Source organism: Caenorhabditis briggsae (assembly GCF_000004555.2).
Source record: "Caenorhabditis briggsae complete genome, chrII, whole genome shotgun sequence".
In the NCBI taxonomy this organism is placed as follows: Eukaryota; Metazoa; Nematoda; class Chromadorea; order Rhabditida; family Rhabditidae; genus Caenorhabditis; species Caenorhabditis briggsae.
Genome location: NC_013486.2, coordinates 6,259,106 through 6,280,118, shown reverse-complemented (window position 1 = coordinate 6,280,118; position 21,013 = coordinate 6,259,106). Strand labels below are relative to the sequence as shown.

General features: G+C 42.1%; 5 protein-coding genes across 5 annotated transcripts; 4 read left to right on the top strand and 1 right to left on the bottom strand.

Annotated features, from left to right (window-relative positions):
- Positions 1 to 119: 119 nt before the first annotated feature.
- Positions 120 to 1,049, bottom strand: CBG13025 (the record flags this gene model as incomplete). Its single annotated transcript, XM_002630526.1, has 4 exons — positions 120 to 231; positions 273 to 540; positions 588 to 890; positions 938 to 1,049. 4 exons carry the CDS (start codon positions 1,047 to 1,049, stop codon positions 120 to 122), a joined length of 795 nt encoding a protein of 264 aa, XP_002630572.1.
- Positions 1,050 to 1,919: 870 nt separating this feature from the next.
- Positions 1,920 to 4,133, top strand: Cbr-rpa-1 (the record flags this gene model as incomplete). Its single annotated transcript, XM_002630527.1, has 6 exons — positions 1,920 to 2,057; positions 2,106 to 2,187; positions 2,233 to 2,338; positions 2,383 to 3,025; positions 3,077 to 3,961; positions 4,011 to 4,133. The coding sequence occupies 6 exons, from the start codon at positions 1,920 to 1,922 to the stop codon at positions 4,131 to 4,133; spliced, it is 1,977 nt and encodes a 658-aa protein (XP_002630573.1).
- Positions 4,134 to 5,703: 1,570 nt separating this feature from the next.
- Positions 5,704 to 8,449, top strand: Cbr-lir-2 (the record flags this gene model as incomplete). The annotated part of the gene is made up of 7 exons (XM_002630528.2): positions 5,704 to 5,748; positions 5,798 to 6,021; positions 6,066 to 6,278; positions 6,325 to 6,727; positions 7,518 to 7,587; positions 7,804 to 7,975; positions 8,023 to 8,449. The coding sequence occupies 7 exons, from the start codon at positions 5,704 to 5,706 to the stop codon at positions 8,447 to 8,449; spliced, it is 1,554 nt and encodes a 517-aa protein (XP_002630574.2).
- A 377-nt stretch (positions 8,450 to 8,826) lies between these two features.
- On the top strand, positions 8,827 to 18,720 carry Cbr-lir-1 (the record flags this gene model as incomplete). Its single annotated transcript, XM_045242162.1, has 7 exons — positions 8,827 to 8,892; positions 11,887 to 11,899; positions 12,688 to 12,815; positions 17,682 to 17,954; positions 18,021 to 18,436; positions 18,484 to 18,584; positions 18,653 to 18,720. 7 exons carry the CDS (start codon positions 8,827 to 8,829, stop codon positions 18,718 to 18,720), a joined length of 1,065 nt encoding a protein of 354 aa, XP_045095032.1.
- A 266-nt stretch (positions 18,721 to 18,986) lies between these two features.
- On the top strand, positions 18,987 to 20,658 carry Cbr-lin-26 (the record flags this gene model as incomplete). The annotated part of the gene is made up of 4 exons (XM_002630530.1): positions 18,987 to 19,055; positions 19,101 to 20,024; positions 20,153 to 20,244; positions 20,451 to 20,658. 4 exons carry the CDS (start codon positions 18,987 to 18,989, stop codon positions 20,656 to 20,658), a joined length of 1,293 nt encoding a protein of 430 aa, XP_002630576.1.
- Between the last annotated feature and the right edge of the window lie 355 nt (positions 20,659 to 21,013).

Below are 21,013 nucleotides of genomic sequence, written 5' to 3'. Positions count from 1 at the left end.
GGAAATTCAACGACTGGTCTTGCTTTTCTTCATTCAGCATATAAATACAGTTCTAGCAATCAAATATTTACAAAGTATTAGATGTGAGATCTTGGTTAAGAGTTAGCTGGAAGAATTGATCACTGACGGTCCATATTGAAAGCGGTAAAATCGCCGTTGCGAATGCGATTTAGTCGGCTGGGGTTGATAGCGAAACGGCATCTTTTGTCGATTTTTTTGACGATCAGGTCCCTGAAAAAATAACTGAAAACAATCTATAGAAGGCGTCTTACTTGAGTGGAGGGGAAAGTTGCTCGACCATCACCGAAACAGCATCGAATGGCTGCATGAGCATGTCCAAACTGAGCCAACCGCTCAAAGCGCACTTATTGTTAAGTCTCTTGGTGACACATGGAAGAGTACATTGAAGTGATGTGCAGAGTTCTCCGAGATGGTCAGCAACAATGAAGGCATTTCCTCCAACGGTGGCAGCGAATTTGATATTTGAGTCTTGGGAGAACGCGGTCAGATTCGAACGAGCATAGCATTCTTTATCACACTCTAAAATGATAGGAATATGAAAAATGCTACTTGAGCGCTGTATCTACCTGACATAACATCATCTACCACTGGGTTGAGACACGTCTCCATACGCTCAAAGAGGACATGCTTCGTGGCACACATGTATTCTACACTGCTGCTGGCCTTCGAGAATATTTTGTTGTGGTCGCAAAACTGTTCCTTCTTCAGGCATGTGAGAGCTTGGGCGTGGAGAGAGCACACCTTTCTAGCCTGGTTTACGACATTCTTCATCGTCCACAATGATGTTGTCGAATTGATGAACGGATCGATGCACTTTCTCATACAGTATGGGACGCCGAGAGCACGGAAAATGGTGTCAACATCGAGCACTGAAAATTGATTTCCGTTAGGAATGAGTTTGTAATGTTTTGCTTACTCTGCTCCTCGTGAGGTACGACATCTTTATCATCATGGGCTGGCTCGATGACACCGCTGATGGTGGAGATGAACAAGAAAGTGAGAATCAACAAAAAGAAAACGTTGCGCATCTGAAAAATGCATTTTTATTTGTCAAGCTGAAAATTTCTTGAAAAAATAATAGCTCCATTCTAATGGCGAATAGTCAATTTTACTGGGCGGAAAGAGATTGGTGATGAGCTGCGTTTTTTTCGCGGGGTAGGACGAAGAATATTTCCCGCGAAAACTTCGGTTTGCAAGTCTCGAACACCGAAAACGAGCGAAAACAAAAAATGGCTGAAGCAAAATAAAAATTAAAGGATCATTTACAGTATCCCGCAGCTGCGTCCTGCAACGATATTCGAAAGCCCGCGCACCGAATTTCATTCAAGTTCCTCTTCGGGCTTCATGTCGGTTTCTCATGTTTCTTTCTGTTTCCAAGAGTTTTTTTTTCAGAGCGATTTTTATTGGGTTTTGTTTCTCAAACACGTGAAACAATATTTTCGCATGCATGAAACATTTAAAACACATTTTTCATGTCTTGAATACCACTATACATTTTCATGTACTAGTTAACATAGTTCTCCTTTTTATCGCCATAATAATTTAACTATTCTCTACTTCTTTATTATACTGACTAAATGGCCATATGCGCCAAATTTCAATTTTCCGCGAACATTTGCCGCAAACATCACATTCCACGCCTCCATTTTGGCGCGTAATCGTCTGCTTGAAAATTTAAATAACAATTTTCGTTATGGGTCTTGATTCGTTTTTTTTAATTATAATGATCTTTTCTGAACACATGAAATACATTTTTTCGCTTGAGTATGTTCAGGAAATATCTTTCATGTCACTATTATCCCCATTACTTTTGTTACTCGTACGAAAAGCTGGTTTCGTAACATTACTTTTCTTCCTTAACTTTTCCTTCTATAATTGGCTTTTTATAGAGATTAACTATGACATCGATCAAAATAAGTTCCGACGTCTTCAACAAATACCACACTAACGGAAAGCTTCGGCTCTCCACAGGTTATGTGCAGGAAGCACTGGAGAAGCAGGGATATCCCGGTCACGACGGTGTTGTTCAAATTCTGGTAAAATTTTCAATTAAGAGTTTCGTGTTAAATGATGTGCTATTTCAGAAAGGAAAGGAAGACATCGGAGAGCAAATGGGCCATGGATTCACATACAGAATCCGTATTTGTGATGGAATTTTCCAGTATAGTAAGTAAATAGAAAAGATTGAACTTTCTCATTGCTTATTTCCAGACACTCTCGTCAGTGCAGACATTGACGATCAGATCAAACGTGAAGCCGAGCATCTTGTTGAAGGAGCTATCATTGCTATTACGAATCTCTCTACTTTCAGTCAAGGGTGAGAACTAACTAGTGTAGGTTATTTTTATGAAAAGTTTACAGAGCTGGAATCAAAACATCTTTCTTGATCACGGGATACACTCTTCTTTCTCGCTATCATCAAACACTGAGTGCTCCAGAAGTTAAGCCAAGATCGCATTCTGGAAACCCGGCAGAACATCATGGATACAGACCAAACATTGTTGTCGAAGACGTCTGGCCGGAAGCAGAATCCATCACATCTGAGTTCCAGGAGAATATGTCTAACCCGCCTGCAGCGAAAATGCCAAAACGAGAGAGTGGCGGAGAAGCATCTCACAACCGTGTGCCAGCTCCTGAACCACATCGTAGCCGTGCTCCACCTCCACCAGCTCGCCGAGGTCCTTCCAACACTGAGCGTGGAGTGATCCCTATTGCAATGGTTACTCCTTACGTCAACAACTTCCGCATCCATGGAATGGTATCAAGAAAAGAGGATATCAAAAATATTCCGGCCAAGAACATGAAAATCTTCAACTTTGAAATAACTGATTCAAACGGCGACACCATCCGATGTACCGCATTCAACGAAACTGCTGAGTCTTTCCACAGCACAATTACGGAGAATCTTTCTTATTATCTTTCTGGAGGATCTGTTCGTCAGGCTAACAAAAAATTCAACAACACTGGACATGACTACGAAATTACACTCCGCAATGACTCTGTTGTAAGTTAATGCTCGTCTTGTCAGTAAACCAAAAAGTAAGCAACGTTCCAGGTTGAAGCCGGAGGCGAGTTGCTTGCTGCGCCGAAGTTGAATCTGAAGAGAGTTTCGTTGGCTGAGATCGCAGGACATTGTGGAGAAATGATCGATGTTCTTGTGATTGTTGAAAAGATGGATGCTGAAGCAACGGAGTTCACTTCGAAAGCCGGAAAAACTCTTACCAAGAGAGAGATGGAGCTTATCGATGAATCGCAAGCTTTGGTTCGATTGACTCTTTGGGGAGATGAAGCAATCAAAGCGAACGTTGACGATTATCACGGCAAAGTCATCGCTTTCAAGGGAGTCATACCGAGAGAGTTCAATGGCGGTTACTCTTTGGGTACTGGTTCTGGAACGCGCATTATTCCAGTCCCAGAAATCTCTGGAGTTTCTGAGCTTTACGATTGGTACACAACTGAGAAACCACATTCGGAACTGAAGTTGATCAGTCAAACCTCCGGAGGGATGTCTGAAGCTCCTCGCACTATTGCTGGTCTTCAAGAAATGCAGTTCGGAAAAGACTCGGATAAGGGAGACTACGCATCTGTGAAAGCTATGATTACTAGAATCAATCCAAACAGTGCCCTCTACAAAGGATGCGCTTCGGAGGGTTGCCAGAAGAAGGTTATCGAATCAGACGGTGAATACCGTTGCGAAAAGTGCAACAAGAGCATGAACAAATTCAAGTGGCTCTACATGATGCAATTCGAGCTTTCCGATGAGACTGGACAAGTCTATGTGACTGCTTTCGGAGATAGCGCTGCCAAGGTCGTTGGAAAAACTGCTCAGGAGGTCGGAGATCTGAAAGACGAGAACCTTAACGAGTATAATGCCACTTTCGAGCGTCTTCAGTTTGTTCCAAAGATGTGGCGTCTTCGCTGCAAAATGGAGACATACAATGTGAGTCAAGTATAAATCATCAAATATTTAATTATGTTTCTTTTTTCAGGAAGAAGTCCGTCAAAAAATGACCGTCTTCAGTGTCGAAGAGGTTAACCAAGACAAATACATTGAAAATCTCAAGGAACTCATTGAGCAAATGAAGGGAATCGAGGACGAAGGAAGCTACTAAACATTCTAAACTTTCGTATAATATCTCGATCTCTGATTTTCTTATTTTAACCTAAATGCTACTGTTATTCTATTTCGCGTCCATGGTTCTCACATTTTCATCATAAGCCTTGATTTTTTGTGCTATAGTATTTCTTCTTATTTACTTGCGAATAAACTAGCAGATTCGAGTTTTTGTGAGGCAAAGCTCATGTATTCTGAAGCAGTTTCGCAGTTTATAAAATATTTTCAGATTCTCCATCAAGACGAATTTCTCAGAAAATAGGACCCAAGAAAGCTCGACTCTTGAGCCTAAACTCATCTGAAAATTATGCAAACTGCTTGAAACCTCCAGTTGGCTAACAAACATAACTTTCGCATTTCCGAATTTCCATTTTTGAATCCCCCTCTGTCATGACAAATTTTGCCCCGAGTTCCAAATGTTATGTGATTACTTTGTTAGGTAACCTATGACACATTCCCTCTCTGCACAGGCCTGCTCTGAAGTGACAGCGTGAGGTCGTTGCCAGTGTCCTTGAGAACGGCGAGGTGACTGACCGAAAGAAATGGCCTTGGACTCGCACTTGCTATTTTTCCCCCTCTCTTTCTGTCCACCACCACAACGTCCACTCGTAACCTGCAGGTTCGCAGGCAGCCAGCAACCACCTCGAGCTCTCTTTGCCTCTTTCTCTGTCGTCGTTTGTGCATTATTTCTATAGGAGAGATTGGCGGATTACAGAGATTTCTTCTCTGCAGAGTTTTCCAAGTTTCTTTTTATCACCTGTTCCCAGCTGAAGTGTGAATAAAACTTCATTCATTATTTCCCGCCTCCACAACGTTCTTTGTTCTTTAACTTATTTTTCCCACATAGTTTCAGAAAGCTAAAATCTTGAAAAAGGTCATCTCTTCCAACATCCGTTATTTTTCCTTGAGCTTTACCTCTCGCCTCTTGCTCTCTGGCTCTTCAACTGGGAGGAATGCTACACTTGCTCATTATTTTGCATCTGCTTGGAATTTTTCACTCATAAAAAGAATGACACTTGACCTAGAAGATAGATTATCAAAACAGGACAATGTTCATATGCTCCTTTTAGTGGAGAACTCACATTCCTCCAATAACATTTGTCAATCAACTTTCTTTTTTTAAACAAGCACTTTAGGTGTAATAGTCACGGAGTGGGCTATGTTCTCTAAAGAAATTCAACCTATGTCTCATTTCCTTTTGACTTCAGAGCTCTCAATTCTAAAAATTTCGAGAAGTTTCGGAGTTTTCAAAACATTTAGAAGGACAAAACTGAAAAAGTACTGTAGTTTTAAAGGCGCATGACAAAAATTCTGCTTCGCATCTCGAGAGGAAACGAAAATACTGTACCTGTAACATTCCGAAACGGTTTTTTTTTTTCGAAATCTTAAAGAATTATTCACAAAATTTTGTGAAATTCTCTGAAATTCCGAATACTATTCACCCTTGCATTTCTCACTGTGCCAATCAAACAAAATCCATGCCTCCTTACCAGTTTCTATTGATTTTTAAATAACTTCGGAATTATGTTTAAACGGACCATTTTTTTTCCAGGTTGATACGCAGCAATATGTTGACTACAAATGGCCCACGGTCTAACAAAATCAGCAGAGATGTAAGTTTTTTTTTCTGTTTCCCCAGAGTGCTCATAGTAAACGTTCCAGATAAGTAACTTCATAGTCACAGAAGTGTTGCAACGAAGTGATGATCTCATCAAGAATTCGTATAGGCGGTTGACAACGGAAAACGTGGCCAGAAATGAGCATTGGTCTCGAATAGCTGAAAATGTGATGGAGAAATTCGATGTTCCCACTGAAATGGAGCGAGTGAAGTCCCATTTCCACAATAGGAAGAAAGTATTACTGGCAAGAGTTAAAGACGAGCTGAAGTAAGTACAGAATCATAAGATTAATGTAAACTCCAACTTTTCAGGTTAATTCCAAATTCGAATCTGATGACTACAGACCAAAAAGTAGACGAACTGATTCTAAGAAGAGTTGTTGTTGGAAAATATGATGAACAGCTTGCCAAAGTTTGTCTGGATATTGAAGAAGAGGAAAAGTTAAGAACTGAGCAATTTGGAAACGATCATATGATGCAGCCGATGGTGAACTTGTTCACTGAAACTAGCCACCAGTCGTTGCTGTAAGTTTTTTTAAACACAAAATGAGAGTTAGGATTATTGTTTCAGGTCTCAATTGCTCAGTACGTCGAGTTCTTATTCAGCAGTAGAGAGATCAAGTTCAACCTCTTCTCCACGGGAATCATCGTCAAGTAAGGATATGGATGTTCCTGCTTCAGTGCCTGCTCCGGTTTCTACAAGATCGCCGCTTCTTTCCAAACTATTGTCCGATCCTTCAACATCTAAAGAAAATGGGCACTCACAGGGCCAAATATCACATAATAGAAAAACAATAAGACTACCGATGGAGATGAAGGCTCCACAAACACGGTATACGGATCACACATATCCTGCCGAAGCTCCGAAGATCAATCAATATTCAGCCCTACCAAGCCCTGCCGAGCAATACTTGTCACATGTTATTGTGGACATATCGTCTCCCGATGAGCTTAAAAAGCTTCTTTCTGTTTTGGTGAGTGTTTTTTATTTACTGGAAAACCTGAAATAGGGAATGATCTGTGGTATTGTACAACATCTGAAAAGGAGAACTATATCCTGGAGAAAAACTTAAAAGTTGGAGAAACGAGTTTAGCAAGATGGAAAATGCTCAATCTGATAGTCCTATAGGCAACTTTTCATATTCTGTTTCGAAAAGTAAACTTTTATATTTGAATTGCCAGTTTCTAAATTAGAAAATAGGAATCTCAATGAGCTTATCTGTAAAAGTAGCAAAAGGGAGCAAGATAGAAAATGAGCGGAAAATTTGACATAAGACAGAATTAAAAAAAGGTAGACTGTAAAATTTTAGTAGCAGTGACAGAATGGTTGTACCACTTCTATATTTGCCTCATAGCATGCAGGCTACCTGTTCCTAGCCATGTTCAATCAAACAATTCGCATCTGACGTTCGTCATTCCCATCGTTTTTCGGTAGTCATTTATGTGAAGATTTTTCTCAAGTCACCCCCCCCCCCCTATCGCACTCACAAGCATAGAAAATACTGGTTGTTTGAGAGATTCCGACGTGAGTGAAGGCAGAGGAAATAGTGAGCGAAGAGACACTGAAGGAGCGGCGGGGCCTAGTGATGCGCGAGCGTGTGCGCGTAGCGGGTGTGTTATTTCTGGTCTTCTGTGAGTTTTTTACTGTAACTAATTATAGTCGACTCAAAAACGCTTGAAAAGATAATCCAAGCAATCCAAATAGGCGGAGATATGCTCAAAACTAAATTCCACATTGTTTTTTTATATTCCAAGTACTTTCAGATTGATAATGGATTCTCGCAATTCCACCATGTCACAAACTCGGATATGGCTTCTACCTCAATTGGAACCGGTAAGAGAAGTCTCTCCATACTTTACTTTATCAGAAAAACTGAATGTGTATAGTTAAAACCAAAATCAGGCATTTAACCGAGTCTTGAGTCGGAAAAGAGTTAAACCTTGTACTTCAATAGAGCGCAGGTGCAATGCAGCCTGTTGCAAACACACAGAATTAAAGAAATTCATTGGACCAAAAATGGAGCAGAAAAGATAGTTTAAATTTTTGCAGGAATCAACCGTGCTCTCAGTCTGAGACCTCAAGTAAAGAGAAGCCAAAATAATATTCCAAGTGAACACATTATTGAAAAGCAGGAAAACACCATCTGGCCAGTGCAGGTTACCCATCATGAACAACGTTCCTGTACACCTGATACGAGCATCATGCGTTCAATCAAAAGCAGGTTCGCCAACTGTTGTATAACTACAGTAATCCAATTTCATATTTTAGAGTGGAACGCGTTGATGTAGAGATTAAAGCAGAACCCATCACTGAGTACGAGGACGATGAATGTGGCGAAGATGACGTTGATGAACAAACTGCACAACTGGAAGCACAATTAGCATCAGAGGCATTGAAAACAGGTCTAGCTCTGCTCGACAAGGGTCCGCCTTCAAAGAAAATGAGAACGTCTTCGTTTTCTGAGAACGGAACTTCGGATATTGTAACAGCGAATTGTGAAATGTGTGCATCAGTTATCCGTTTGAACTCTGGACAATCTAAATGGAATCTTTATGAGCACGTCATGATGAAGCACTCAATCCACAAACCTTTTAAGTGTCCACTTTGTCCATACCAAGCTGGACGGAAACTTCGTGTAAAACAACATTCGCTATCGCAACATTACACAGAAACCGAACCAATTGATATGATGTAAAGCTTTGATACTTGATTAGTAAAAATTATTTCTGCATTTCAGAACACCAGAAGTCCGAAGTGAATGGCTGAAAACAATGTCAAGGTGCTTTCCTGCTCATCAGTATCAACGAATTAGTCATACTTGAAACTTCCGTTCTCAATTTTTCAAATTTGGAATCAAATTCATAAATATGGTCGCGATGTTTTCAATTTAAATAGTATTTTAATAATTAATAAACCTATAAAAATGTATTTGAGAACCTCTTTTTTTTTGTCCTCAATTTCGTAAAAATAGTCCAGACTATTGAAACATATCTATCGTTATTATCTCTGAAATAGCTTTACAATCAATGATGTTTGAAGGTGTCGTTGCCTTATGAACTAACCCCGGCCGGGATGCCGAAATTCGTCGTCATCGAGCTGAACGATGAAGCAGCAACCATCGATCTGCTGAGCTATTGCGTGAGTTTTTTAATGTTAACAATTTCTGTTGATATTCTGGTACACAAAAATTGGAGCTGTGGGAGAGAAAAGCCGGTGGGCGTTGCCAGAGGTCCCACAACGATAACTACCGTAATCTGAAAATGGTTTTATTTTTTTGTTTTTCACAGGTTTTCGTCGAATTTCCTATTATTTTTCCCAAGCAAGTCTGAAAGTTATATTTTTTATGTTGAAAAAATTGAAATACAAGAGTACAGAAATTGAGATAATAATATACGGAAAAAAATCTATTTTAAGGTTACGGTAGTTGTCGTGGTGGGACCTCCGGGCCCGCCCATCGGCGTTTCTCTGCCACATGTGGCAGCTCTGATTTCTTTGTACCAGCATTGTCCTTATACTTCTCTTTACGAATTCTTACTCCTTACTTCTCCTAAATTCTTAAATTTTGAGAATACCTCCATCTATTTCGTTCATCAAACTCATTCCTGATCCTTATTTTTGTCATCGGTGACTTTTCTCTGCTGAAGCATATAATCTTCGGCTCAACTCCCTTGAATCCCACACAGTTCTCTTCAATTCAAGCGCTCTATCATGTTTAGCTCTTCATTTCACACGATGCACAATTCAAATCCTATATACAGTACACATTTCATACATTTACATTTTTTCTCCTGCTTCTCCTCTCGTCCCCTGATCGGTGGAATCAACGACGTGGCGCTCGCATAAATGTGCAAAGGGAAGAGAAGAGAGAGCTGCAACACAGCCCCTCCACCTCCAAACCATTCCCTCTGCTTTCCGCGTCCCCGTTTTTCATTTTTGCAGTGTTCCTTTCCCATTTATATACGAGCAGCACCGCCGTGCTAGTTTCATCGACGACAACCCGGCGGCGAGATAGTACATCTCGAGAGGAGGAGGAATTCGTATACTTCTGTACACGGAGCCACCATTCTCTATCACTTGATTTCTTCTTCTTCTCACTTCGTCCTCCGTTATTTTCACTGTTTTATTCGAAACGATGTGATTTCATATTTCATAGATGGCTCATCTATCTCAAAATTGATATATTTCGATCCGATCAAGTAAGAAGATTCAAAACAATGGATTACTGTAGACGAATCACTGTTAATTAGTTATCAGCAACGATATTAATCTAGTACAAAAAATCGGAGCTGTGGAAGAGAAACGTCGGTGGCCGTGCCCGAAGGTCCTACAACTACCGTAACCTAAAAATAGTTTTTCCCCAAAATTAATTTTCTTGATTTTGTTGGAGAATAACCGAAAATTCGACGAAAATCAGTGAAAAACGAGAAAGTAAATCCTAGAAATTAAAATATTTTTAGGCTACGTTATTTGTGGCTATGGGACCTTCGGCCACGACTACCGGAGTTTCTCCTCCACATCTCATATTTCAGAACCAGAGTAATATGTTTTCTGTATAACAATAATGATGAGGTAAGACAGTGATACACTCATTCCTCTCCTATTTTTTTCGACTATCAATTCTGCCGACGTTCTAGCACCCAATCTAGCTCATAATAGAGAAACGCGTCGCCTCACATCGCCATCCGAAGTATACATGCTTCGTTTTCGTTGTCACCATCGTCATCATAATGCCCACCGCTCTCATCCTTTTCTTTTTCTCTTATACACCGGGTAGGTGCTGTATGCACAATGCACACAACTGACAAAACTGTACTCGTTCGTTGTCGTCGTGGCTGTCTCGCCACCTCCGCCGAGAGGAGCGCAACCAACAACAACTATCAGCGCGGGTTTCCCCGCATTTCGTTCCTTCTAAGCATCCTTTTCAGTTTTCGATGGGAAGATGGACGATATCATAAAACCGCGGCGGCACAATGCTTGAATGTGTGTGCGTGACCGAATGCAAATATTGCCGATGGAGCAAGAAAAGGGGAAGAAAAGGAGACGAGCACATCGTCACATAAAATATCGTATCACCTTTTCTCTACTTTTGTGCATCTGTCTTTTTCTAACTTTTCCCGCTTTTTTCTTCATCCTCCTCCTCTTCACTTCACCCATTAAAATAATCCTCATTCTGAGTCCTCTTAGCTTCCACTCTTCAGTCCGACGCACTTATATACTAAAACGTATGATTTTTCTCTTCTTTCTACCTCTTACAAGCCCCTTGACTTCAATTTTGTCGCACGATGAATCCACCGTAAACACTGTAATGAGGTCAAACTCTGTCTCTGAATAGTCTAAAAGATCTAGAATGTTGCCAGCGGATTCTGGTACAAAAAATCGGAGCCGTGGAAGAGAAGCGCCTGTGGCTGTGGCAAGTGGAGGTCCCAAAACGATTACTACCGTAAGCTACAAATAATCTACAAGTAACCTATAAATGTTTGATTGTAAAAAACGAGAAAATAAATCATCAAAAGACATTTATTTTTGGGTTACGGTAGCTGTCGATGTGGGACCTTCTTCCAATTTTCTCTTACAGCGCTCCCATGTTTCTCTTTCAGCGCTTCCATGTTTCATAAAAACCAGTATAAAATTCAGAATCTCGATGCTATTAGAAAGTATGCTGGTCTGGTTGCCAGACTCTGGAATCCGATACAGTAACCCATCATTTTTCGCCCCTTTCCCACAACTTTCAACTCCAGACATTTCTATTTCTGAATCGTTCTCTCAGATCTAGTTGGAGTATCCTTTTCTACTGTGCGATGCGACGATGAGTTTATAGCATTATGGGATCTCGTTCGCGCACACAGTGCGCATTAGTCGTCTCCGAGATCTTTCTCACTACTCCCCCGTAGCGCATATTATTCCGAATCCATGGACTTTCTCTTTCAACAAGTCGTAGAAGAAGTGAGCGAGCGCGAATGCATATCTCCGTAAAGTCATTCGTGTTTTCGAGGCCGCAAAGACGGACACCAGCACTTTCTGCTCGCGATGACCTACATTTTGTAGAGTGACGGTTGAGTAGAAGAAAACGGTGATGAAGAGGGAAAGGTGGTGTAGCGATTTCTCCGGTCTTTAAATCGGCCCCGATTGGAGCCAATTCGGTTTTGTCACCCACCGTGTCATCTCGCGCATTCTTCTCTAAGTCGGATTCGTTCTACCAACGTGATTCACCCGCGTCCAACCATTATTGCACACAATAGAATCGACGACAAATCGACAGAGGCGCTGTCGACGACGAAGTGATGAGCGCATGCGAGACGAGGGCACCACTCAAACTGGTTTTTTCGCAGAGTTACAACCACATCAGGCATCATAGAGCGAGACCGTCTCCTCGTTTTCATTGTCAGAGCCATTTTGGAAAGGCTCGTTAAACAGCGTGCATCGAAAAAGAGAAAGAGAGAAACCTTTGAAATGAAACGGTGATGGTTTCTGTCGACGAGTGCCTCTGAATTATGATGAAGGCCTAAACTCTATGAGATAACATATTTGAAAATGTTTGGTTACTGTAGAAGTCTAGAACCATCCATGATGCTCGTTTTTCCATTTTTAAAATCAAATACAGAGAAAGAAGACTTGAAAACAAAACATATTCCTTTCCCAACACCTAATCACTTCTCGATGACTCAGCAAGTACTTCGCCAAACGTTCCAGATGACCCTCCAATTATCTTCTGTTTCAACTTTCCCATCAGAAGAAAAGTCCCCGAAATTCAAAGGATATATGTCCCCCTCTCTCTCTCTCTCTCTCTCTCTCTCTCCTCTCTCTTTCGATCATAGCTCATGTTGCAGAACATTTTCAAGGACACTTTCTACTCCTTCTTTTATAAACATCTGGTGTCTGGATCAAACTCAACAATCTTGACGAACTTTTGATCTCATTCTCAGAGTGATTGAGCTACCGTACCCTTCGATCCCGCACCACCAACACATTGTAATCCGGTCGTCCTTGCGTCTATTCCATTTATCTCTCCCACGTTTAAAATGGGAGCAACGTCGTCGTCGTCGACGAAATGCGCGATTTGGGTGCGACGGGCGATAAAACTCATGACCGGTAGTCAGTGGCGTTTACGAGAGAGAAGAGACCAAAACTGTGTTTTTCACTTCTCGCGTTCCCGTGTCTCTTCTAATCTCTCTTCTTCTTCTACGACTCGAATTCCGAAACTCGTCGTGCTGCTGCTGCTTCCGACAATGTCTCCTCTGGCTGCACCGTATCTTTTCAATTACGTCAACTTCACACAGAAACGTACTATTTCTCATTCCGTAAGCGCGCAGTTTGAAGACGATGCGCACAGTGGACAGTAGTCGTCGTCGAAAAATAAAAGTAGATGAGCCAGTTTTGTCTTCCACACACTTATTCTTCTTTTTTTTCTTCTGGTATTCTTCAATACGTCGACGCGCACAACACATACACATCCTCGTCTTCTTCTTCTATCTTCTTTTTCGACAAATCTCAAAACGCTTCCCCGGGACGCCTGGCTCCTGTCTGCGTCTCAGTGATCGCCTACAGTGCACTACTGAAGCAGTGCTGAAGAAAACACCGTGTATCCTGGCATGACGCTAGTAATAACAACCTGACTGCACACAAACGATGCGCACGATTCCGATAGAATTACGGCGTGGGATGATGTGCAAGGCCGGTTCTACAAGAAGGGCCAATTATTGATCCGGATTCATCATCTTGTTTTTGAGTTTCATTGATTCCAACGGCATCACGAAAAATGGAAATTTCAAACGCTGAAATTGCTCATCATCTGAATTCATAGAAAACTTAAAAACAAATGTAGTCGTAGCATTCATAGCTATGCATAGCAACAAGGCCTTATCAAGATGGAAAGCGCAACAAAGATTTGCGGATAAGAGTTGATGTTTTTAGGACCATCTACTAGGGCTCGAGTTCCCCTTGGAGTGTATTCTTCTACAGTAATCCTAGTTGGTAATACGGTATAATTGAGCCGTTCGCGACCTTGTGTAATTACTCTATGAAAAGAGCCATATCCGGTTTAGATGAAAGAGACGAGCCTTCTCCTTCATCTTCATTTTCGGAATTTCCCCCGCTCTCTTCTGTGACGACTCCAATTTGTCATCATAATACAGACGACTGTCGCGTACGTCTCTCTTCAACTGTCTCTAAATGTATGTCGGTCTCACAATTGTAGTCGTCGGTCCCCTACCCGCGCTCGCGCACTGACGCCGTCGTGCCGACACACACAACGTACCTCATCCCTAACCATCAATTTCGGTTCGGGGCGGTTGTTTTGATACACATTCTCATTGTCAGAGCAGCTCGAGTGACCTTCATCTCACTTCAATTACTATTCATAGTCCCCGCATCCCAAAGTGCTCATTTTACAATGTGGCAATCAAGGTGAAGTTAGCACAGTGTCCCCTCTGTCGGGATTTATAAGAGGATTTGAGCAAAGAATGCCCCAACCGATTCTACGATCGGCAATTACTCAATAGTGTCCTTGAGCAGCCATTTATGGTGACGGATCTCTTCACATCAGCCACACCTTCCCAATCTTCATGCCTCTACCCTCACAGAAGGCTCATCGGAGATTACCATCGAATATCGTCTGCATACATACCTGTTTTCCTGGCACCAGGTGCGCCTTCACCCCTAGACTTTACGGAGCATTTATGTAGAATCGTCCTCTTAAAACGACGATGAATAAGTGTGAATGTCGACAGAGCCGAAAATGTGGGTCTCTACATGCAGTTTTGTTGTTGTCGTTGCGCATGAGCGGCCTTCTTCTCCGATTCAAGGACAATTTGGGTGGGAAGAACACAGGTACTAGAATGTGAAAGATGAGCAAAGAGTTTTGAATCTAAATGAAGGAAGAAGGGTTGCGCGCGACCGTAGTTGTGACCTATTTGCGATAGGTTGGCGGAGAAAGAACTAGGAACAGAAGGAATTCAAATCCAAAAGGGATGAGCTCGGCGGAATTCCCAAAAGGTAGGATTAGACTGTCAGTGTGGATGGATAAAATAATGATCCATTGACGTCGTAAACTGCGTAATACCTGACAATAAATGGCTGGGCATTAGCGAGTTCCAGAAGGCCGCCCCACACGGCCATTACCACTTGAGCACAGATGAGAACTATGTGGGATTAGCCCCCTAGCACTGTCACAAGACTAGACCCGTTTCCCTCCCTTGTTATTCTTCTATCCATCATTGCAACTTTTCTATCTTTGTGCGCGCAGGCGCATCAGATGATCGTCTTATTTCCCTTTTCTGCTTCTTCCATTCCATGCAGCGCACACAAAACAGAAGCACTCTCATCCTCAAACCGGCTTCCTACAGTCGTCTCAGAGCGCCCATCTCTCCGGGCCCATCGCTCCTTCTTTTCGCTCGTGTCCTTATTACACTCTGACGGCGCTCACAGTTCTTCTCATTTTTTCTCTTTCTCTTCTTCTTCTTCTACCACTCTTTCATAGGTGAAAAGGAGAAGACGTTGCCAATTTGAATGCGCGACTTCTTGTGTGAGCGCGCTCTGTGACGGAGACGGAAGGAGAAGTTGGCCTAAATTGCTTGCCATAACAATTTCGGGCCGTTGTCGTCGTCGCCGACATGCAGTAGCAACGAGGCCATTTGCTTTTTGCTTATCACGAAGTGAAGCAAGAACCGGTTGGCACTCGTCTGAGACACCACCACCATCAAGTGCTTGCTCGTCTTCTATTCACGACAGTCAACGTCTTCTTTTTCTTCTTTCTTCTTCCTGCCACTTATGTAGTACATTATATTGGTTCTACTTGAAACTTACTTTTTCAACTTTCAATTTCTAGTATTCAGGTCACTATGAAACTCTTATCTTTTCTCAGCATTCCCATCTCTCCAGATCTAATGACCCTTCTCGGAGCAATTGCGGTTATATCTTGGATGCAGATCTGTTCAGTATACGCTACCTGAGTTGGATCAATGTCCTTGACTGGGGCTATTCAAATACTATACGAGCCGATCAATTTTGCTCTCTGCTTCTCCTGTCAGTTCAGCGTACCCCTATATAGGGGCCTATGTTTCTGAAACTGTAAAGGGTTCTTATTGTCCACATCATCCTCCTCTTCCTTTATTGAGCGAAGAATCGTTTCCTCCCTCTCTAAAACTCGTTGTGTGGAGGTGACAGGCTCCTGATGAAAAACGAAGGAACCGCCCAACTTCTTCTCTCGGGCGCCAGCCATCTCGCACACTATTTCTGTGCCCCCAGTCTACGATGCGGACGTACAGAAGAAGAGCCGAAAACGAGTTTTGTTTCTCTTAGATGGACGCGGTTGAAGAGTGGGGGCAGCAGTAGGGAGGCAACACAGTCTGTGTCGGAAGACGAAGAAGACGTTTCTCATTCCTTGACGTGAGTCGCTCTCTCGATTCATCACAATCTCTGGCGTCCTTCAGTGGCGTGCGATCGTGGCGTAAACAGCAATAACGCCGCGCTCGGGGAGACAGCGGGATACTGTAGAAAGAGAGTGCTCGGCGAGTAGTACGCAGAGAACCTTGATTGGGTAATTTATCGAATGATAACAGCACCCGTCAGTTTTCGAGAAAGAGGAAGACTGAACCTTCCGTGATTTGTCTTCTTCTTCATTTTCTTGTTGATAGGTTTCGAACGCAGAAAAAGAAACATAAAGATATTTACTGATCAGTTTCATTTCTTCTTTTTTTCAAAATGAGTACATCATTTCCTATCATGAATTCAGGTTCCTTCTTACCTTCAATAAATGCAAATTGCTATATCCTTTCATCGCTCTCTTCTCCGTCGTCAATTTGTCGTCCGTTTCTGGGTCACCGGAGCGGCGGCGGCGGCTGTCCCTGATAATTGATATGTGCGCAGTTCATGACACTCTTATGAAGGTCTTGACGAGCTCGCCATTTCTTGATTCAAGTCAGCATACCGTGAACGGCATCGGAAATATTCTGTGCTATAGCTCCGCCTCTCTTATAAATGGGGGTTTTTTTACTTTATTTGAACGAACGCCACGCCCACTTCTTAATCAACATCACTCTATGTTCACTCGTCTTCTATTCCACCCATTATTCTTGTGCGATGGTCTCCTTCGTGACCCTGTCAGAGATCTAAATCTCGGAGCTCGCTGAGTCGACTGATGATTGCTACCGATTTATTCATCGTCTTCTTTCTTGGCGACCTTGATGCGCAACATTCTTTTCTTCTTCTTCCTCCTCCTCAGTGACTCACAAGGTACATCGTTCAAATCTTGCTCTTCACTTGTTTCCCAAACTCTGGTAATCGGTTTCTAACCAGTTTCGGGAAATTTTCCATCCAGATCCGGTAACGCGCATTTGCCAACCAGATTCGAGTAAAATTCCAACCAGATTCGGAAACTTTTTATTTTCCGACCAGATCTGGTGATTTTCTGACCAGATCCAACCGAAAAAGCTAATTTTCCAACCTGATTCGGACAATTTTCTAACCAGATCTATCCATTTCTGCTCCGGAATTTTCCTGAATCTGGTTGGAAACCGATTACCAGAGAACTCATGATTCATGATTATCGTTTGAATTTTTATTTTAATTTTCCTGTTTCAGTCCTTCCGGAACTGAATATGTCCTAGTATTATGAGTCATGCATCAATGTATTGTTTATTCAAAATGCTCCTGCTTAGAATTTTGCTCATTTCGTAACATGGTCAAAACTTTCTTTTGTTATGGTAATGAGCAATTTCCCAATTCCTCCCTCTTCTCCCGTCTCTTCTTCTCACCTACCTTGATCCTCTACAGCTCTGGCCTCTGGCTCCGCCCCCTTCGCTCCTCCCCTCGGCGCGCTCGCGCACACATCCCCGCATTCAGGGCCTTTTCTCCCTCGTGAGAGACTTGTCTCGTGGCATTTACTTCTCATATGCTCCTTGTTTATATTATTCCAACTGAATTTTTTTCAGGTCAAAAAAAACTACGAGCGAGTCTCATTGCTCACTCGGCTTGAAGATCATCCTTATCTTCGTGATGATTCAGAAGTCGTTCAAGATGACCAACATCAACCTGAAGCAGATGGAATGCTCCTTCAGCTCAACGATGAAGAACGTCAACGGCTCATGAAACTGATTAGCACGCCTGGCCCACAGACTTTGGCTATGGAACGGATTCATATGGATGGACAGACTCAACACATTCTTCAACAACATCAACTACCATCAACTTCTGGCTACTCTAATGTAAGTATTTCAGTGCTTTTTTTAAGCATTTCAATCTTAAAAATATATTTTAAAATTCGTTTTCAGAACTTCTCCATCTACATCAAAAACGACGTACAAGACGCCACATACAAGGACGAACCCCAACAACAGACCAATCAATTCGACGACACTGTGAATTCGGTTGCTCATGGACACGCTAGTTTATCAACACTGGAAATGTTTGCCTGCAATGGGTCACCAAGTGTAGAGCCACTTCGAAGGAAAACGCCGTCAAGGAAAGCTGAAGATTCTATAAAAGCGACCTGTAAAGTTTGCGGACACGAGGTGATGTACTCTCCCCAAAGAACATGGAATCTTATGCGACACGTCTGGATAATGCATCAATCTTCTAAACCTAACCAATGCTCGGTTTGTGGTTACTCGCACATCAAGCCATACGTGAGGAAACACATTGATTCTCAACATAAACATGATGCAACAGCAAGTATATTAGATTTAAAGTAGGTCATAGTTAGATGTTATCAGTTTTTAAAGATTTGAGTTACAGATCACCTGAGTTGGAAGCTGAATGGAGTCAACTGTTAGATCAATGCTTTGGAGTCACATATAGAAAATGGAAACACCATAAAGAGGATCCACAACATCCTGGTGAGTCTTCAATGAGTTTTGAGAGCATTGTCGAGTTCAGTATCTAACTCCCAGTGTAGTATTTACAGCGGGAGATGAGGACTACAGTAACGAGCATCACTTTTCTCCAGAAGACGATGTCATGCAACCTCTATAATATTCATATTGTTTCCGCTTTCCCATTTTATCAATATATCTTGGTTTTGGTCATTTTCATATTTTACTATTAACACACACTGCCGTGTGCAAATTTAATTAGTTTTTATTAACTTTGCAACCCGAATAAATGATATCAGATTTCACTTTTGTTAACTGTTTTTTTAATCTTAACGAGTTACTTTTACTCTGGAATATCTTTTTTTCGTTGTCTATTTTACTTTTCTTCTTTTTCTTCTCCTTTTTTACTCATATCTTCTTTTCCAGATGCTCTCTAAATTTGTTGTAGTTGAAGTGAGCAATACCAACAACACAATGACACTTGTCGAATACTTGGTAAGAAAATGAAAATTAACTTTGAAAAATGTCTTTCATTTCCAGGTAACACATGGTTTCGACAAGTTCGCAGTGGTAACCGATTTGATGGATCACCCCTCATTCAAATTCAAAGACGGATCTTCAAGTCCTGAATCTCCTTCCACAACTGTATCCACTGCGGCCCAACACACTCCACCACGAACGGCGGTGTCAACGCCAACATCGATGTCTACTCCAGTTCCACCACAGAATAACAAACCACGTGCATCGATCGAATCCATTGCAAAAGCTTTATCGACAAAGAAGGCATCTCCTCCAGCGTTGGAGAAGCAAAAACCACATCAGATGCCACCGTTCAACATGTTCCCACATCTTGCCAACCCACATGCAATGTCACAACTTCAGAAGTTGCTTGAGGAGCAACACAAAGCTTCGATTCAGAAGAAAGAACAAGAGAGACAGCAAGCTGAGATTCATCGGATCATTCTTCAACATGCATCGCAGCTCAATCAATCGTTTGGAATGGAGAGGTTAACGCCAGAATACGAAGACAATCAACATAGTGAGACGATTTCGAAAGCGAGTTCCGAAGACTTGAAGGCTGAACCAGATTCATCCGATTTCGGACTTGGAACCAGTGATGAGCAAATCCGTGCTTCAATGTTGCATCTTCTGAACCCAGGAATTTCATTTGGAGGAATCGATTCGGAGAACTATTTCGGAACTGCTTCAACCCCATCGACGCCCGGAACCAAGAGAAAAAATGGAGAGCCAGGAAGTGTGCCATCAAAGAAACATCGTTGGCTCCCAGTCAATGAGCTAGAAGAAAGCAGATCGTCGCGTGGAAAAAACTGTGGAAGAGTTCATTGCAAAGCCACTTATAAGTGTGCTCTCTGTGGAAAGCCAACTACTCTCAACTCGACAGGATCCCGATGGAACCTTCTTCGTCACGTTATTATGATCCATTCGGATGCTAAGCCATACAAGGTAAGTACTGTCTCTTTGTAAAATGCATGCTTGTGATGTTGTGTATCCTAACCGGTTGTTCTTTTTCAACCCCTTCTTGTAATTATGTGTTTGCGTGTGTGCAGTTTGTAGTTGTGTTCCTTTTTCAGTGCTGGGACTGCGACTTCACCGGAATAAAGTCGAACGTCATTTCCCATGCCAGACAATGCCGTCATCGCGCAGACGACGCCAACGATATTACGTAAGTTTAAAGCTACCCCGAGAAGGTCGTGATGATGTAGTACAGCTGAGTAGTGTGAAGTGTGAAACTCTTCTATTGTATCAGAACTGCGTTTGTTTGATGCATGGAGTGTGTGATACATTCCTTCTTTTTTCTACTTCCCTATTCCCATTCCCCACCCGATTTCTTCCCCAAATTCCTTCTCTTTCCAATCACCTAGTTTTTAGAACCGACGAAATGCGTGCCGAATGGAATCTACGCCTCCACGAATGCTTCCCAGACTATGTGCGTGCTAAAGAGCGTGGATGGCAACCAGAGGAGTCTCTTGAGAAAAAGGCAGAGGAGGAGGCCGCTCCGACTCTTGTCAAATCCGAGACGGTCGAGGAATTGATGGAGCCTATCATCAAGCTCGAAGCTCCAATTTCTCTTTCCTAGAAATTTGTTTTTTCCGGATGTCCTAAAACTGAATAAACTGCGTATTCCTTTCATTCCCCGAGATTCATAATATCATTCCAATAATCTCCCCTTGCCTCACTTTGACTTTGCATTCCTTGTTATTTAATATCTGTGATCGAGTGAAGTGCTCTTCTTCCTCCTCCTTTTTCCATCCGCAGGTCCGGTTCATACTCTTCATTTTCCTCCCAAAAATTGCCTTTACTTTTCTCTGTTACACACTGTGCCTTCTTTTTTATTGTACATCTCTCTTTTTTCCAGCCTTTCCTGTCATCCTTACTCTTTTTCAATTTTCTCGACGGGTACCCTTGATGTGTGTGTTAAGCATTTAAGCGCT